This window comes from Physella acuta, unplaced genomic scaffold (assembly GCF_028476545.2).
Source record: "Physella acuta isolate Inbredline_101_S28 unplaced genomic scaffold, ASM2847654v3 ptg002245l, whole genome shotgun sequence".
In the NCBI taxonomy this organism is placed as follows: domain Eukaryota; kingdom Metazoa; phylum Mollusca; class Gastropoda; family Physidae; genus Physella; species Physella acuta.
The window spans coordinates 49,622-68,799 of NW_026733744.1; the positions used below are offsets into that span (position 1 = coordinate 49,622).

The 19,178-nt window shown below is 36.2% G+C and overlaps 2 protein-coding genes across 3 annotated transcripts; one reads left to right on the top strand and one right to left on the bottom strand.

Moving 5' to 3' along the window:
- Position 1: 1 nt before the first annotated feature.
- On the bottom strand, positions 2-8,299 carry LOC131932648 (uncharacterized). Of its 2 annotated transcripts, XM_059289586.1 has the most exons (4): positions 8,077-8,299; positions 5,234-5,849; positions 2,885-3,620; positions 2-254 (listed from the first exon to the last, which is right to left on the bottom strand). In XM_059289586.1, exons 1-3 carry the CDS (start codon positions 8,103-8,105, stop codon positions 2,886-2,888), a joined length of 1,380 nt encoding a protein of 459 aa, XP_059145569.1. In that variant the 5' UTR covers positions 8,106-8,299; the 3' UTR covers positions 2-254; position 2,885. The 2 variants fall into 2 exon arrangements, 1 of the variants encoding a protein (XP_059145569.1); XR_009384649.1 differs by lacking the exons at positions 2,885-3,620; positions 5,234-5,849.
- Positions 8,300-9,566: 1,267 nt separating this feature from the next.
- On the top strand, positions 9,567-18,234 carry LOC131932655 (peroxiredoxin-like 2C). The gene is made up of 7 exons (XM_059289593.1): positions 9,567-9,881; positions 15,035-15,071; positions 15,901-15,932; positions 16,109-16,162; positions 16,446-16,554; positions 17,535-17,663; positions 17,908-18,234. The coding sequence occupies exons 1-7, from the start codon at positions 9,576-9,578 to the stop codon at positions 18,033-18,035; spliced, it is 795 nt and encodes a 264-aa protein (XP_059145576.1). The 5' UTR covers positions 9,567-9,575; the 3' UTR covers positions 18,036-18,234.
- The last annotated feature ends 944 nt before the right edge of the window (positions 18,235-19,178 follow it).

The following is a 19,178-nucleotide window of genomic DNA, read 5'->3' on the forward strand; positions in this document are numbered from 1 at the left end:
TTTTGGTCAATCGAGTAACAAAACTACCTTCGAAATTCGACTTCCGCATATGTTTAAAAATAAGTGTTAAACATGTCTCTTTGTTGAGTTAGAGGAATTCTTCCTCTCCTTCCATTTGCTAAAGAAGTACCAGGCTAGTTCTGGAATCGTTGAAGACATGGTAATCATCAGAGAATCATCAGGTGAGGATCACCGTCTTCCGAGTTTTTTTTTTAATATCTTGTCCATGAAGTTGCCTTTGTTTCTTATGATCGCTGTAATTGAAAAAATTGGAAGAAAAAAAATTAGCTATCCAATGAATTTTATTGATATTTGATATGGTTGACTGATAAAAATGTATTACAACAAATTCATGAAATACAATGTTTGTTGTTGGAATCTTTCGACAACCAAAAAAAAGGGGGAGGTCTTATGCTTTCACGAGCTATGCGTGTAAGCGGTTATCTTGCCTGCAAATAACTGTCGACCATAATTATTTCTACAACTAATACATACTCATGTTTACTTAATACTATACAATAGTACTTTTGAAAAACCATTTTGTAAAATGATTGATACTTTTGGTTAAGTGAAAAAGTAAAACATAAAACAGTATAAAACTGGAAGCTTTGATTATTTATGTGCATATTAACTCCACCTTATAAGTCCAACATTCATAATCACATATAATTGAACGTTACATGTAAACACAACTTAATTAACAGTTTCAAAACAAAAAGTGTGCACTTTTATGTGTCGGTTCTGTGTTTTGGAATAGTTTCTCGTGTCTTTCAGAGGACATGCGAATAGATCTGTTGTTTTACTTGGTTTGAGTTTTTAGTTGTTGTTTTTTTAATATTGTAATATTCGCCTGTGTCATTGTGTATGTATGCCTGTTTAAATACTGGAGCTATTTTACCTTTTTATCATTTTATGTCTATGTTTATGTGTGTTGATGTGTGTATGTCTCTGTGTATATGTGTATGTGTGTGTGTCCCTGTGTCTGAGCATGCTTTTATATGTGTATGTATTTAACTGTACACATTTTACTGTACCCATTTAGATGTCATTTTTTAAAAAATAAACACTTGTTGTGTAAAAACTGAACTTTGAATGATCCGTGGTATCAGATTTAGTTTCATTCAAATTATCAGTGTTATTTATTTACCTCGGCGTGCCTTAAGAGCATTTCGATCAATCTATGCAAGTCGTTTTGTGTAGTAAAGTGTACGTACGGCTATTGATAAAATATGCAGTTTATTTTTACTTGTATAATTTTACTTGACTAATCACACACAAAAAATACAATGTAAGAAAAATATCACAGAAATATGTTTGACATTCAAAGGCTGACAGTCGTCGATACTGTGTTATTGACAAACAGAGGTAATTTCCTGTGTAATTATTTTAACAGCCGTCCACATACTAGGATAATATATGCATTTATTTATTATTTTCCTCAGCGGGGGGGGGGGGGGGGGGGGGTTAGAGGGGGGAATTTCGAATATTCGAGGTATTACACATTTTTTTTTCCATTTGTTGTTTGTAAATAAACGACGTCATGTTTTAAGTCGAACTTTACCCTCTTTCCTTCATTGTCACGTGTTGTTGAGTCCAACATTCATAATCACAAATAATTGAACGTCGTAAACATACACAACGTAATTAAGTTTTCAAACAAATATTGTGGCTGTTCATATGCACTCTAATGTGTCAGTTTATTTTATTTGTTTCGGAATGTTACTGGTTCCGTTAAAATTTTACACGCTTATTTTGAAAGATGTGGTAAAGTTGTGGTAAAGTTCATTTTTCTCCCGTGGAATTGTGAGCTAGCTACAAAACAGCACCCCCCCCCTCCCCACAGCCCCCACACATCTAAAATAAAATCACAACATTCCACGACATCTCTACCTCCACCAACCCACCCCCAACAACAACCGTAATTAACATGTTTTCCTAACCCCCGGCTTTCTAGCACAGTGTGTGTACCACCACTGTTTTTGGACTAAGACTTAAAAGTAAAAACTAATTAAGTTTGAACAAACAAAATAATTTTATGCAACGTATCGGACTAGTAAACAGAAAATGATTGTAAAATGTCATAAGACTAAAAAAAAAAAAAAAAAAAAAAAAAAAAAAAAAGAAACAATTTGGAGTATGGGGTCGTCCATAAATGTCGTCACACTCTCAGGGTGGAGGGGGGGGGGGGTCCGTAATTTTGTGACGGTGTGTGACGAGGGTGGGGGGGGGGGGGGGGGTCAGAAGGTGCGACGTCACACTTTTGCATTATAAAAAAAGCAATGATAGGAAACGAACTTTAGACGTTATTTCGAGGTTTTGAAAAACTGTTTTAATAAATTGTAATAGGCATTGCTTAAAATACTCTATTTTGACAGAGTTCAGACCAGATTTTGGAAAAATATCGATGTTTTGAGAAAAATTCAACAGCAATTTTAAGGGGGGGGGGGTGGAGGGTGTAGGCTGATGTGTGACGTCATTTTAGAGGGGTCTGGCTTTTTGTGACGACGTGGGTCGAATGGAAGGGGGGAGGTAAAATTAGTCCAAAATAGGGTGACGTCATTTATGGATGACCCCTTAAAAAGAAAATCTAATTAAGTTTGAACAAACAAAATCCTTTTATGTAACGTATCGGATAGTGAAAAGAAAATGATTGTAAACTGTCATACAATGTGGTGTATAATAATGTGCTAATGGTTAATAATATATAAATAGAGTGTCGCATCTTTAATCTACGTGCGAAGTAGAATTCTAAATTTTTTAACTTGACACATTGAAAATTTAAAATGATTAAAATATCATGCAATATTTGAACTCGAAGCGAAATAAATAAACGACAACACTCAACACGGCTTGCCACAAAAGGAAAAAAAAAAGTTAAACGTACTTTAACGAAATTTCACCCAAAACATATTTTCTGGCCAAAGATGCATGGCATCAACATCCGGGTTCAACGCCTCCCTCCCGCTCATGTCAGCAGACGGCATCATGTTCTGCCTGATGAGAAACTGCGCCATTGTTCTTCCTTTCTCCGAATACCGATGAAACAATATCTCCATGAGGATCACTTTCACATCAACATACATAAAGAAATTAGACGCACAATCTAAAGCTTCCGGTTCGGATCCCTCGATATCCATTTTTAGAAAAACACTCATATTCGCCCGGACGTATGGTATCAAATCATCCAGACACACGGCATCCACTACAATTTGAGAACCGTCGATTGCAAAACGTTTATTCTCATCTGCCAAAGACGCGTTGTTCGAAACAATGTTCAATTCTTTGACTTCCGTTCCGCCTAAATTTCCGTCTCCATCTTTTAAATAAACGTACATCTTCTGTCGTCTGCTGTGGATGGCGTTGTGAAGGGTTGTGACCAGCTCAGAAAACATGGAACGGTTCTCAAACCGATGCGCCCCGATGGCCGATTTTAAAAACTCGTTGATTTCGTCGTTCTTTTTGGCCAGGTACTCGTCGTTGGTTGCTATGGACAACTGAATGAGGGCCAGATTGGACGGTAGGATGTCGACGGCTAAAGCCGGTTTGTTCAGGCTTGCTGCGAATAAGGTAAAGACGCCAACGTTGCATCCTAGGTCTACTAGCTGGGCGTTTGGATTTACCTGGAGATTAAAATAATATTAGTTCCGTTAAAGTACTTAGATATTATTTTGTTGTTGTTGATATTTTGAAAGCTGAAGTGGATTGGATCAGTGATATCCAACGGACTTCTGCCGTGAAACCAGGGATGAGAATTAAAACTTTTATGGACCGTAGGACGTCCCTGAGCTAACCCAGCTTTTACGGGTACCTGGCTGTAGGATGTCCCTGAGCTAACCCAGCTTTTACGGGTACCTGACCGTAGGATAGACCTGAGCTAACACAGCATTTATGGGTACCTGGCCATAGGATGTACCTGAGCTAACCCAGCTTTTACGGGTACCTGACCGTAGGATAGACCTGAGCTAACACAGCATTTATGGGTACCTGGCTATTGGATGTACCTGAGCTAACCCAGCTTTTATGGGTACCTGACCGTAGGATAGACCTGTGCTAACATAGCTTTTATGGGTACCTGACAATAGGATGTACCTGAGCTAGCCAAGCTCCTCGGGCAGTACATTAGTACCGTAGGATGTAGCGTCCGACCGCTAACCCAAAAGGCTTGAGTTCAGATCCCGAACTCGAGTCTGTACGACAGGTACTTGACTAACGTTAGGGAAAGTAAACGACTAGGCACAGTGCTGACTACAGTATCCCTTTATATCCCGAGGTCACTGAAACATGCAAATGTCACCTGCCCCATAGACCATTAGGTTCAAAAGGGTACCTTTTGACGATATGACGCCGCTGAGCTAACACAGCTTTTATAGGTACCTGACCGAAGGTCGTCCCTTTGTCAACCCAGCTCTAATGAGTAAACCTTCCTGGCTAGAACTGAGGTAAGTAAAGGCGACAGGGCATAATGTTGTCCACATAATACACTCATACACCGATAACATAGAAATTAATAAACGCTACTTCTTCTGCCCTATAGATAAACTCTACTTCCTTTTTCATAAAGACTGCCAGGTCTAAAAGGAAACTTAATTGAGGACAGACGCGGCACTTTAATTATTCTCGCAACTACGAGTGATATGCTGGGAAGCGAGTATGGCATCAAAACCGAACCGCTTATTAACAAAATGGTGTCATACAAACACAATGGGGGCTGTTAGCTGGCTGTGTCTTAAGGGGGAAGGGATATTATCTTTTTCCAGGTTAGTATGGAACTTGTCAATTACCCCGAACTACAGATTCGTGTAGAAAATAATCAACCCTAAATCCGACACTTCTTATAATCAAAACTATCCGTCATAAATGTCAGAAATGGGACGGCGTGGCCTAAGTGGTAGTGCGCTAGGCTGCTAACCCGAAAGTCTCGAGTTCGAATTTGGGTCTAAGTCAGTAGAACGTCCCTGAGTCCACTCAGCTCTGATGGGTACATATCTCAGGTTGGGGAAAGTTAAGGCGGCTGGATAACGTGCTGACCACACTTTCCTTTTATATGTAGAGGTCAATAAACATGAACTCTACTCCATCTGCCCAATGGATAGCTAGATACACTGTCTATATGGGATTCTTTACTCTACTTACTTTATATATGTAGGAAAGCTAGTTGGCAAAAACAATCAATAGATACGCTTGTTTTGAAGAAAAAAAATATTTTAAAAATCGCGAGACAAGCAATACTTACAGTAAAAAAATCAGCCAACTGGAAGACAAAATCATATTCCCATTCGCCAAAGTCCCGTAACCTATTAGAGATGAAGTTATCGTCCTTTGGGTAGTGAACACATATTTTGGTCGGTGTGGCGTCTGGGGAAACCTTCATCCTAACACAATCTGGCAACTTTTGCTTGCTCCTCAGTTTCTCAAGACTAAATCGCCCGTTGTATTTAGACTTGCCTGAAGTTGTCCAGATTTTTCGATGCGGCGTGTTTAACCAAGTCCGACCAAAATTAGAAAAATTAAAATTTAATAGTTTAAAAACATGAACACCGGAATTTCCCGAATTGTCTGATAAAGCTGAATGAACTCGATTTTCGTTTTCTTTGGTGTAAATTTGAAACATAGCACCAACTCTGGCTAACTCCGGGTCGATATAATTCACAGACGACACATTCCTAAACCGAACAGCATCACCCATCACTTTCGGGTATCCGTCACGTTCCATATTTACAGCGCAAATCCAACTCGGTTTGGGTAAAAAGTGTACCACCACTAACACAAATGTTAACAGAATCAACGTAGAGAACCCGGATCGAATCCATTCCACTCCACTGTAAGACATCCTCATGGCAATAAGTCTTCTATGTCAAAAATAAGATTACATAACCTATGCTTAATAGATACAAATAATTACAGCCTATAGATATATATCCATTTCAAATATATTCCATTAAAAAGCTTGGCATCATGATAGTTTAATTACCTTTTTATATAAAAATATTAATTTGGCCCGCTATCCGAAAAGTACACATATTTGTATATATTATTTTACCTGGCATACTCTGTTGTATTACGCAGTGGTATAAAAATAGTTATTTGACTGTTCTTAGTTTTTAAAATAGCAATTGACCTTGGCGTTTGTTGTGATTAGGGGAATAATGTGTAGAGTTGAAGGTATGGAAGGGGTGGGGCCATTGGCGTGACAGATCAGCCGGGGGGGGGGGGGGGGGCAGTGGCCATAAAAAAAACAGGAGCCCTGTCCAAGGGGCGTTTGCAGTTTGTTGAATGCCTCTGGTCGGATGGTCTGTTATGTGTTACGCCACTGTTCGGGGACTGTGGAATCTCGGAGGCCGGTAGACTTTGTCCACCTTGGTTTACTTGGTTGTTACGCCACTGTATGGGTCTGTGAGGGTTAGGCGTATGTGTGAGGGTCAAGTAAGATTAGGTGTAGGGGGGGGGGGGGTAGTAAGAGATTTGCAGTCAGGTGTGTGGGGGTGAGCCAGATGTGTGGGGTGAGCAAGATGTGTGGGGTGAGACATGTGTGGAAGGAGCCAGGTGTGTGGGGTAAGCCAGGTGTGTGGGGTGAGCAAGATGTGTGGGGTGAGACATGTGTGGAAGGAGCCAGGTGTGTGGGGTAAGCCAGGTGTGTGGGGTGAACCAGGTGTGTGTGGTGAGCCGGGTGTTTGTGGTGAGCCAGGTGTGTGGGGTGAACCAGGTGTGTGGGGTGAGCCGGGTGTTTGTGGTGAGCTAGGTGTGTGGGGTGAGCCAGGTGTGTGGGGTGAGACATGTGTGGAAGGAGCCAGGTGTGTGGGGTAAGCCAGGTGTGTGGGGTGAGACATATGTGTGGGGTGAGCCAGGTGTGTGGGGTGAGACATGTGTGTGGGGTAAGCTAGGTGTATGGGATGAGCCAGGTGTGTGGGGTGAGACATATGTGTGGGGTGAGCCAGGTGTGTGGGGTGAGCCAGGTGTGTGGGGTGAGACATGTTTGTGGGTGAGCCAGGTGTGTGGGGTGAGCCAGGTGTGTGGGGTGAGCTAGGTGTGTGGGGTGAGCCAGGTGTGTGGGGTGAGCCAGGTGTGTGGGGTGAGCCAGGTGTGTGGGGTGAGCTAGGTGTGTGGGGTGAGCCAGGTGTGTGGAGTGAGCCAGGTGTGTGGGATAATCCAGGTGTGTGGAAACTTGTATGTTAAGAACTGTCGGGTGTACGAGAGTCAGTTGTGTGGAAACTAGAGAGTCGGGCATAATAAGTTGTGTGTATGTGTGGGTAACTGTCACAAGTGTGGGGTCAGGGTGTGTGGAAAGATCTCTATAATAGTCTATAACTTTACAGTAATTGAAAAAATATTTGTTTTAAATTACAGTATTCTTAAAGGTTATTAAACAAAAGCATTAGTAATTAATATTAGTTAAGTTAAAAAAAGACAACTTTTCTTTAATACTCGAGAGGTTGTCCATTAATGACGTCACACTTCTATGTGGAAATGTGAAACGGTTCGGAAATTTCGGCAATGCATGCAGAGTTTCTTCCAGGTATCTAGGGGGTGACATCACACTTCTGAATATTTTACTATTAAATTTCAAAATTGAATATTCGTATCTAATTTGCAGTTTTTAATTATTTTTTATTTATAATAACAACGGGTCCATAAATGGGGGGGGGGGGGGCTGAAAAATGATAAAGCGCATTGTCATTTATGGACGATACCCTCTCCTCCTTGTTAGGTTTAAGTGTGAACGTTAGGCGTGAGACGTTTCGGCTATCTATATTTTGTAGGCTGGCTACTTTAAAGAAAACTACTTCTGAGAGGCCTACGATATGAAAGTTGATAAGGTGATAAGCAGTAAGAAACTAGTAAGAAAAATAAATTTATTAATATAAAAAAACATACGCTATTATATATATATGTCGTTGGTGACATCATGTGATATTGATAAAGGTAAGGTTAAATATGGTTCTATGGTGAACGTATATATATATATATATATATATATATATATATATATATATATATATATATATATATATATATATATATATATATATATATATATATATTATATAGGTAAGCTAATACTAGAATCTCTACACTCACCGACGATATGTTTTACTCATGCAAGACATTAAGTCCACTCAAGATTTATTTTAATAGACATACTGTTACTGCTAAGCACACCACATCATGACGGCATAGTAAAGTCGTAAAGTGTCAACGAGTGCTAATCAAGAGGAAAAACAACGCAAAATTTTAAGAGAAGATACGAAACAATTCAAACTGCCAGATGGCAAACTTAGCACACACGAATCGAAATCTTGAACGTTTATTTTCTATCGTTGTGTGTCAGGTATGCGTTTGAATCCGGTTTAAAGGTTGCCGTGTTAAGGCAAGCGGAGGTAAGGTAGTGTCAATGTATAGGCTAGCACACCGCGGCATTGACCTACTTTCCGCTATCGTGCGACAAGGTGACCGTCGTTACCTGGTTGTGTATGGTTTAAGTGTAAGTGATGGGAACATAAATACTAAATTGCATACAAATTATAGCAATACAATGTCGGTCTATATATCGTCCAGTTCTCAGAATAAATAAGATTCTAAACAATAATTGACAATATTCAATATGGGGTAGGACCTACACTATGGGCTCTATAACTACGATCCTATACAATATTTCCACAAAATAAAATTATAAGTTATTATGTTAAGAAACTATCCTAAGTTTAAAAAAATTGTAACAAAGTTATTTGAATTTTACAAAGTTGGAGGTATTTTTTTCAAAATAAATGTTACAAATTTTAACATTTCTGCAAATGTTAAAATACAGAAAAGAACATTTTTTATTTTATTTTGGAAATATTTTATCAACTAAAGATAGGCTACATAGGCCTACTTGAATTATCTAATTTTTTACTGTGGTTTAAATGGAACAATTCTCATTTGGAAAAAAAATTGGTCATTTGTTATTTAAGAAATCATGTCCATTAGACTATATATATTAGACTTAAATATAGTAGGGCCTATTTATTAAAAATATTTGGTTAGCTATTTTGGCTTATTGTAAATTATAATTCGTTTTGGTGGCAACTCAGAATTTGTTATTGTTTGGCTGGTTGTCAAGCGCACAAGCATGGCCAAACGTGTTTTTTAGGCTTATCTGATGCCGAAGCGGAATGACACATTCATTAAAAGATAAAGGAGAATAAACTTATGTTGGCAATTTAAATACAAATGTGCTACTTGTGTTGATTGTTCATCTTAATCAACAGTTTGTTTTAAAATAAAGTAGGCCTATAATTTAATTGTTTTTAATTTTTAACCTAAAAAAAAAAAAAAACTACACATACTCACTCAGTCATACTCAAAAACTCAAAACTCAACTCAAATACTTGACAAATAATAGTCACTAGTGCAATACATAGAGGCCTACTCTAACACACTAGAATCTAACTAAACTTTAAAAAAAATAGTTTCTAACTAGTTAACTCGAACTAACTGAACCAACTTTTTATTTGCTTCAACCTTACTGTGGTTTTTCTAAACATTCACTAGATCTAGAGATCTAATCTAAGTAAAATTAATTTAGTAAAATCATAAAAATGTCTACTCAAACTACATATTCCCCAAGTACATTCGTAGATCTTAACTTAAACCATACACAGACATTAAACAGTGAAGATAATTATAGTAAGCAAGTAAACTTGGACAACCCATTTGACATTGTTGAAAAAGATAGACACCAGCTGGAGGATGTTAATTTGTTATCAATTTCACGTGGAGAACGTCCGGAGGCAGATATTAATTGGGCCAGGCTTAAAAGCTTATATGTTTTTGATGAAGATGGGAATAAAATTAAGTTCACAGACATATACAGCGAGCAAAAAACTATTGTGATATTAATAAGGGTGAGTGACAGAATGCATTGTATTCATAATTACTTCGACTTTGGTCTGTTTCACTTATTGCAATTTTTTTTCTATTAAATTTTATTCATCACATCATAGGGGTCATCCATAAATGGCGTCATGCTTCTTTAAATGATTAAATAATTTTACCTCCCCCTTCCCTTCCATCACACATCTTTTTAAAAAAAGGTAGCCCCCCCCCCCCCTCAACTTCAGCCTACTGTAATAGATTGAAATAATTGTGAGGTCAAGGGAACTCACTCTCTGTATTAGTATTATATTTATATTGTTATCTTGAGTGATGTCCCTTACATGTTGTTATCTATATATAGTGGTCTCTGGCCACTTGCTCCTCTCTTCCTCTCTTTGCAACATGGCGTCTGTACATAATAAAGACTGTTAACAACCAACGCGGCTTCTCGTCAGTCATTACAATCCACGTCATTTGGCGACGAAGGATAAACATCTACTAGAAAGAGCACCTACTTACGCAAAAAAGAGGTTTGCTAGAGCTTATTAGCTAATTATTTCTAGAATTATGGCGCTGTATGGCCAAATAAAACAATTTGATGCGAATGATGAAATCATTCAAGATTACCTAGAGAGGTTAAGCTTTTACCTAGAAGCTAACGACGTGACGATAGAAGCCAAAAAGAGAGCTGTTTTGTTAACAGTCATAGGGCCTCAACAATTCAGGCTACTAAAGGACTTATGCGCACCAGCTAGTCCAGATACCAAGAGCTTTAACGAGCTGAGCAAATTGCTAACAGACCACCATGCGCCTACCCCATCAAAGTTTTTATGTAGAGCTAGATTTGACAGTAGGACTCGTCAACCAAACGAGTCAATAACAGAATATGTTGCTGCTTTACGTCATTTAAGTAGATTTTGTGAATTCGGAGACACGCTGTCTGACAGATTATGTGAAAAGTTTGTGACAGGTGTAAACAGCCCTGATATTCAAAGAAAGTTGCTGCTCGAGTCAGATCTAAAATTGGAAAAAGCAATACAACTTGCAATGTCATTCCAGCAGTCATCAGATGCGGCGAGATCTTTAGCACCTTCAGAGATCCATGCAGTAAACAGCAGGTTAGTCAATAAACATCAACCCCATCAGAGCATTTCAACTTATGCTAAACAGCCTGCTCGTTCAAATCCTAGATCTAAATCTAGTAATAATTATCAAAAATGTCATCGATGCAAAGGTCCCCATGCATCTCATCGGTGCAAGTTCAAGTCTGCAACTTGTTATAAGTGCGGTAAGCAAGGTCACATTGCCAAGGCCTGCTTTGCAAAGTCTTCGTCTGTTGCTAAATCTAGCCAGTCAAGACAGTACCGCAACCAAAAGCAGCACTATGTTAACTCTCACCAAGACTACCTAACCCAACCAATGAACCACTCTACCTGTGAAAATGCTCAAATTGATTTGCAGCCGGATTTCAACCTGTTCTCTGTTAAATCAATAAGTCATGCTCCCATCAATGTACAAGTTAATATCAACGGTAAGAGCATCAGCTTCCAACTTGACACTGGAGCATCTCTAACAGTCATAACAAAGAAAGATTTTGACGCTGTCACAGGAGGATCAGTGCCTCTACAGCCATGTCACAAGTGTTTAACAACATACACTGGTGACAATGTTCCGGTAATAGGAGAGTGTATGGTTCATGTAAGTTATAATGGTCAAAGTGTTAAACTTCCTCTTCTTGTGGTTGAAGGAAATGGACCGCCATTACTAGGTAGGAACTGGTTAAGTGATCTTAAGTTAAATTGGGAGAGTATTTGTTCATTGAAGAATGTAAAAGAATCTAGTCTTACTTCACTAGATAAAGTTATATCTGAAAATAAATGTGTTTTTGGTAACTCTGGATTACTAAATGATAGAACAGTGAAGTTAAGCATTAAAGATACAAATCCAAGATACTGCAAAGCTAGAGTTCCACCTTATGCAATGAGGAATAAAATTGAAAATGAGCTAAGTAGATTGGAATCTAATGGCATTATAAAGAAGGTAGACTATTCCGATTGGGCAACGCCCATTGTGCCAGTGTTAAAGAAGGATGGTTCTATAAGAATTTGTGGAGATTATAAAACTACACTGAATAAGCAAATAGAGCTAAATAGGTACCCTATACCTAACATTGAGGAAATCTCTTTGAATTTGGCAGGAGGAGACAAATTCACTGAATTAGACTTTAGTCATGCTTACACTCAACTAGAACTGCATCCAGATTCAAAAGTCTATACGACAATAAACACACATAAAGGACTCTACCAATATGAAAGACTATGTTTTGGCATATCATCTAGCCCTGGAATTTTCCAAGCTGTCATGAACAGTATTTTTAAGGACATTCCAAATGTTTGTGTGTACTTTGACAATGTGTACATAACTGGTAAGAATGACACTGAACATCTTAAAACACTTGATAAAGTATTGAAAATTGTTGGTGAAAAAGGTTTAAAGATAAACAAAGATAAATGTCAATTCATGCTGACAGAAATTAGTTTTCTTGGTTATATATTAAGCAAACAAGGCATCAGACCTCAACCTGAGAAAACAAAAGCCATTAAAGAAGCACCCAAACCTGAAAATACCCAACAACTAAGAGCTTTTTTGGGCTTGATAAATTACTATGCAAAGTTCATAGGAAATCTGTCTGGTAAACTATCACCACTGTACAAGCTGCTACAGAAAAATGCAACTTGGCACTGGGGTAAACAACAAGAAGCTGCTTTTAATACAGCAAAAGAGGCTTTGTCTGCTGACACCTTACTAACTCACTATGACCCAGGGAAAAGACTTATATTAACATGTGATGCTTCACCAGATGGTGTAGGAGCAGTCTTGTCCCACATGGATGAGAAGGGTGACAGACCCATTGCTTTTGCCAGTAGATCTTTGAACCAGGCTGAGAAAAATTATTCTCAGTTAGATAGGGAAGGCTTAGGCATCATTTTTGGTGTTAAGAAATTTCATAAGTTTCTGTTTGGTAGGAAGTTCACCATCTTTACAGATCATAAACCATTGCTAGGTTTATTTGGAGAAAACAAAACCCTACCTGAGCATGCCTCACCAAGAATTCAAAGATGGGCTATCACACTAACTGCATACAATTATGAATTGAAATACAAACCTGGATCTGAGAATAGTGCAGATAGTCTTAGTAGATTACCTTTAAAAAACCAAAGCCTGAGCTATGTACCAGAAGATGTATTTGTTCTCTTCACTATCATGGATAACTCCAATATAAATGTGAATGATATTAAGAGAGAAACACAAAAAGATGAGTGCTTAATAAAAGTATATGAGTACTGTAAGAATGGTTGGCCTGAAGAGTCAGTGAATGAGGACTTAAAGCCATATAAAATAAGAAATAAAAACCTTTGTGAAGATAATATAAAAGATGGAGAAGATGCAGTCCATTATCAGTCAGAGCTACCTAAACAAAGTATTTGTAACTTAATAAATGATTATGGTGATATGGCAATTTCAAATGCTTTAAGTAAGAAGGAATGTGATCATAAAACAACTTTGCTAACATCATTAGCACTTACAGAAACTAAAAGGGTAACATCAAAAGAAAAGAGCAAAGATTTTTGCCATTGAATACACCCACTTCAAATACTGGATCACAGTTGCAAAGTGATATGGTCCAGAATATTACTTTTAAACAGTATTTTTGGTTACCAGGAAAGCACTATCAGATTACCTGAGAAAATTGATCAATCAAAGAAATCTATGTCAATTAAGGATCTGAATAACAGCATAATACTTTCAGATGCCAATTCAAAAATAGTTCCATTAAATCATGACAAGACATTCATTGAAAGAGAATTTGGTGTTAATGAGAATGTGTATCTAAGAAACTATGGGAGAAGGGAAAAATGGATACCAGGTCAAATTGTTCAATGTACAGGACCTGTGCCTTATAAAGTTAAAAATAACTTGTGCAGATAATAAGTGTGAATCTGTCAATCCCACCAAGTCTGATCAGTTCACACCAACTCAGTTTGTTCCACAACCAAGTTCTGTTGATATGAGTGAATCAAGTTGTCTAGAGTCAGAAAATGTAAATTCTGGAGTTAATGATTTAAATCCTAGACCTCCTGAGATAGAGAATCCAGATGGTCAGAATCTTGAGTCACCAAATCAGAAGCCACTGAGAAGGTCAAGCAGGACAATCAAAGTCCCAAATAAGTTAGACCTATGATTCTAAAGGTCAAAAAGACTTTGACATTATTGTTTTGTATTTTGATTATGTTGTGGCATATTGTGCATTGTTTGTAAGGATGTAATCTACCATAATGTTCATGTTACAATATAATTGGTGATTTTAGGATACTATCAATTGTTCTATTGAGAGATGTGTTATTGTGTTCTAAGGGTAAAGGGATGTAATAGATTGAAATAATTGTGAGGTCAAGGGAACTCACTCTCTGTATTAGTATTATATTTATATTGTTATCTTGAGTGATGTCCCTTACATGTTGTTATCTATATATAGTGGTCTCTGGCCACTTGCTCCTCTCTTCCTCTCTTTGCAACATGGCGTCTGTACATAATAAAGACTGTTAACAACCAACGCGGCTTCTCGTCAGTCATTACAATCCACGTCACCTACAACAGAGTATTTTCTTCAATTTCTATTACAGTGTATTAAAGCACTTTTCTAAAATACAAAATCATGCTAAAATTCAATATCTGACATTATTTTTTTAAAAGTACGATGACACACTAACTGACCTCTACCTTTCCCTGATCACACATGACAAAATTTCAACCCCCTCTCCCTATTTATGGATGACTCCATAGCGCTGTTTTGATAACTCATTGGATAATTTATATTTAATAAATCTAAACAGGTCATTAAATGTTAGTAACTCTTTTGAGTGGTCATGGGGCAGATAAAGTAGAGTTCATCTGTTTGTCACCTCTGCGCATGAAGAAATAGAGTGGTCAGAGATTTGCCAAGCTGCCTTTATTTCTCCTAGCATGTGTCAGTGACGACCTATAAACTCAAGCCAGAGATCTCAGATCAAGACCATGCCACCCCCATTTTTGAAATTTTAGCAAAATATTAATTAATATAAGTTTGTTCTCTAAATATTTTTTTTTACCATGCAATAATTTTTTTCTTTTTTTTTTTTAGCATTTTTTAGATTTTATAACCAAGGAATATGTTGAAGGTGAGTAATGGAACGTGTACAATGTATTTTTAGTTTTAGAATTTTGTATGTTCTTAAAACTAAATGGTGAATATATTTGTTGAAATTTCAAATCAAGGGAAAAGATTAGCTAAACCTAACTGCTAAATGTCTTCTACAAATTTGTTATAATAATATTATTCAGTTGTCACTTGGTGAAAAAAATAATAAAATAATAAACTAGCTACAGTGGAGTCACTAGGCCAGGTGTCAGTATTTCCAGTAACAGCTGATAATGTCACAACCCCCCCCCCCCCCTCCTACCCCCACAATATTATATTTTCTATTTTTGCTGTGGTGTCAACCCTCTCCCCCTTACTATTTTATTATTTTAACTTGGTAAACATTTCTTTACCTGTAAAGTTGACAATTTTTTTTAGTTTGGTTTCAGCCCTTAACTGGTATTGCCCAGGGGTACAACTGGCTAATTAAAATATAAATGAATTTAGGAATATAGTGTTGATGACAAGAATAAATAATCCTTTTACAAGTAGATTATGTGATTCAGAAAGTCAAAATCTTATCTGCAGTTGTCTTCTTCCAGTAAACCGTTTGGGAGGGGAAATATATGTGTGTGTGTGTGGGGGCGGGGGGGGGGGGGGGTGAAGTTGTGTAATTGATTTGTAAGATAAGTGATTTAAGTTGTTTCAGCTATCATTTTAAAAACAAAATTTATTATTGCATTTTTAATAAGTAGACCAAAATAATAATGACATTATACTATTGTTAAAGTTTTCTTGATTATACTTTGAGCTTCTTTGTAAAGATTTTATTATTAAAAAAGTAAATGCTTTATTTATGTATTTCACAGACATTGCGCTGATTCCATTAGAATATCTTCAGGTAAGCAGTGCATGTTTTTACTAACTTGACTATTGCACTATTCAATGGGTGCTTTTTATTCCACAACTTGAAGTAAACAAAAAGTGAACAATAAGATAAACAGTAATGAGTTAATTATAAATTTTATTTCATTTAATTAATAGTCTAATGGGACAAAAATATTTGTTTTATTTCAGAGAGCAAATGTAAATCTTGTGGTCATAGGTCCAGCACCACACAAGTTTATCAAGGTTTGAATAACACCTTTATTCTATGTCCCACTATGTAATAATACACCTACATAATTCAATGCTAATATAGGGGAAGTAATTACTTTTGATTGACCAAGTTATATCTTGTATAATTTGCTGGGTTCTTTCCCTTTAATTTATTAAGGTGCATTTATTGACAAATAATGGGATTTTAAAAACCAAGTGTGTCGAATTTCCTTCATATTTTAAAAAATGTACAATTAATATTCTGTATCATTAAAGTTTCAAGTATAATAAATTATAACTCTTTAATCATCCACAGTCCTTTAAAAGTCTAACTGGACTCTCACACAGATTGTATGTGGACCCTGACAGAGAAGTTTACAAAGCACTGAGCTGCACTGATAAGTTGATAACTGGATCTTTAGAAAGTAAGTGTAAAAAAAAACTTTATTTAGCAATTTATGAACCTGCCTTGTGCTTACAGTTCATCTTGGAACATATAATGTCTATCTTTCATACTACACCAGGGGTTCCCAACCCTGTGCCCTCGGGCGCCATGGTGCCCTCTTAACGATTCGTATGTGTCCGCCTCTCACTATTCGACAGAGACAGAATTTTTTTCATAAACATTATTTTAAAATATGATTTATTTTATTCATTTCTTACATTTAAAAATTTTTTTTAACTGCCTAGGTTTATTAAATATGTTCGATACTTGTCCCAACTTGCGAGCCAGACTGCACTATTTACGTTTTGTAAATATATTTCTCTGTGTGTATGCAATTCGAAAAAAATGCCAAATAATTTTATTATTTTGAAACATTTTTGTTTATTATTTATTAATACATTATGACTACAAGAAAATAAGAAAATAAATTATGGGAAAATGACAAGTTATGGAAGGAGTTTGTCGATTTAAAATAGGTGGTGCCTGCCCCCCTACCGATATTTTAGAATGTGCTCTAAAGTAAAAAGGTTGGGAACCCCTGTACTATACCAATAATAGGACTATTATTTTTAATTTTAAAATTTTGTAAATTGCTGTTTCACCCCAATAGTTTTTTTTTTTAAATTTATAAATAAAACGTAAGATATAATTAGTTTGTTTGACTTTTTGAAGAACAATATGCATTATGATTTTTATCCTCATGTTAAGTCTTTACAAAAGCAAAAATTATATTTTGACACTAGCTCATACAAACCTAAGGGACCTTGTTAGGTATAAATGAATTAAATAATCAAATTTAGTGCTTGTTTTGTGTAAAAAGTATGTATATTTTTAGTGAAATTAAACCCCTTAACACTTAATTAATTACGAGCTAATATACTAATATTTAATATTGTCTTATAAAAATTTATTATTTGTAATGTTCAAAATGTAATATGACAAATTATAAATTTATTTTAGAAAGCAAGCACATAAAATCTGGGTTTTTCTCTGGAATGTTGAGTAGTGTGTGGAGGGCTATGACAGCACAGAGTAAACAGTTCCAAGGGGACGTCACCCAGCAGGGTGGCACATATTTACTTGGTCCAGGTATAATTCAGCCATTTTTTTTTTTTGTAAAATAGAGGTTGAAATCTGAGTAGTTTCTTCGAGAAAAGTTCTAAAATTTTCACTGAAAAATTTATTCTAATTAAAAAATAAATCAAAACATGTGTACATATGTTTTTATCCACACCCAAGATAAATTTATAAAAAAGATATTTTCTAATTGAAAAAACTCATTATATTTGCAGTTTTTCATTTAAGGTGATTATGTAAATTTCTTTCTTATCAGGGGACGTGTGCCATTTCAGTCACATTGATCAAAACTCAGCTGACCATTGCTCTCTTAATGAAATACTCACTCAAGCCAATGTGACCAATGTGAGTTTTCCTAAAGACCCCAGGGTTCTAACAATATAACTACTCATCATCATCCAACTTTAAGCTTTTCATTCAGACGTAATACTTCAACTTTAGGAGTAATGTCAGTTATATTATAAGAAATAATAAAAATACTAGTGCCATTATTCATTTGTTACATTTGAGTGTATTAAATGCTTTTTAAGCATGCTATTTCATTATGTACATTATCTTTTTAAATTGTGATAATAAAATAAGTTATTAAATATTTCTTGGTGTTTTTTTAAATGCAGTAAACACTCCGAATGCTTTGAAAAATTTAATGAACTATCCATGTCAACACAAATTTCCTATCACAGAGTGAAGATTGATCCACTGAAAAGTTATCATCTATTATACAATGCTTCTTGTTTTGTTAATAAAGTTAACAGCACATTTTACCTTCAAAGTAAGGGGTCAACAATTTTTTAACCCTTCTTCATTGCTCAAGTGATAATCAATATTTTTAAAATTTCCTATCTTCAGTGAGAGTTGTTTAGTTTTTACTACCAGCTTTCATTTGAAGCAAATGAATTGAAATTATTTAAAAATACTTATGTGTTATTGTCAGTACTGGGGGAGAATTTTTATACCAGTGTCCGATAATAGAATCTTCTTTAAAAAGGGGGTGTTAGGTTACTGGTAGTTAACTAAAAACACACATTGCTGGCTAATGTTATTGCTAACCTGTCCCTAACCCCAACCTTAGTACTACCATACACCTAACTCTAATTTCTAACCATAAAATTAGTTGAGATTATAATACTACTGAGTACTAACAACCCAACACACCTATTTTATGGAAGAGTCCATTATCGGACATCAGTATCTAAAATCATCCGGTGATTGTTTCCTCCTTTAAGAGCAAGAGCATACTCATAATGGTACCAAAGTATCCACTCAGCAAGTTGACTCAGACTATATGAACGCTGTAGGAAGAGTATTTTTTTAATCCCTAGAGTTGGTATTGCAGTGTGTTACTTACAGCAAAGCTTGGTCACGTGTGAACTGGATTAAAGTTCTGCATACTGCAACTAATTTTATAAAAATGCATTGTGCAGGCTGAATATTGTGAGATAGTGAATTAGCAAAACCCTCTTGTTCAATGTAGGTCAGATCTTGAAAGATGACATCTCAAGTTTTGACATTACGAGAGAGTAAAAA

What these genes read in the sequence shown, in the direction of transcription:
- LOC131932655 (XM_059289593.1), top strand. Translation starts at nt 9,576, where the DNA reads ATGTCTACTCAAACTACATATTCCCCAAGTACATTCGTAGATCTTAAC. An exon ending in CACCACACAAGTTTATCAAG is followed by an intron (nt 16,163 to 16,445) that starts GTTTGAATAACA and finishes AATCATCCACAG; the next exon opens with TCCTTTAAAAGTCTAACTGG. An exon ending in CACATATTTACTTGGTCCAG is followed by an intron (nt 17,664 to 17,907) that starts GTATAATTCAGC and finishes CTTTCTTATCAG; the next exon opens with GGGACGTGTGCCATTTCAGT.
- LOC131932648 (XM_059289586.1), bottom strand. Translation starts at nt 8,105, where the DNA reads ATGTCTTGCATGAGTAAAACATATCGTCG. An exon ending in ATGAGTAAAACATATCGTCG is followed by an intron (nt 5,850 to 8,076) that starts GTGAGTGTAGAG and finishes TTTTTGACATAG; the next exon opens with AAGACTTATTGCCATGAGGA. An exon ending in AGTTGGCTGATTTTTTTACT is followed by an intron (nt 3,621 to 5,233) that starts GTAAGTATTGCT and finishes TTTAATCTCCAG; the next exon opens with GTAAATCCAAACGCCCAGCT.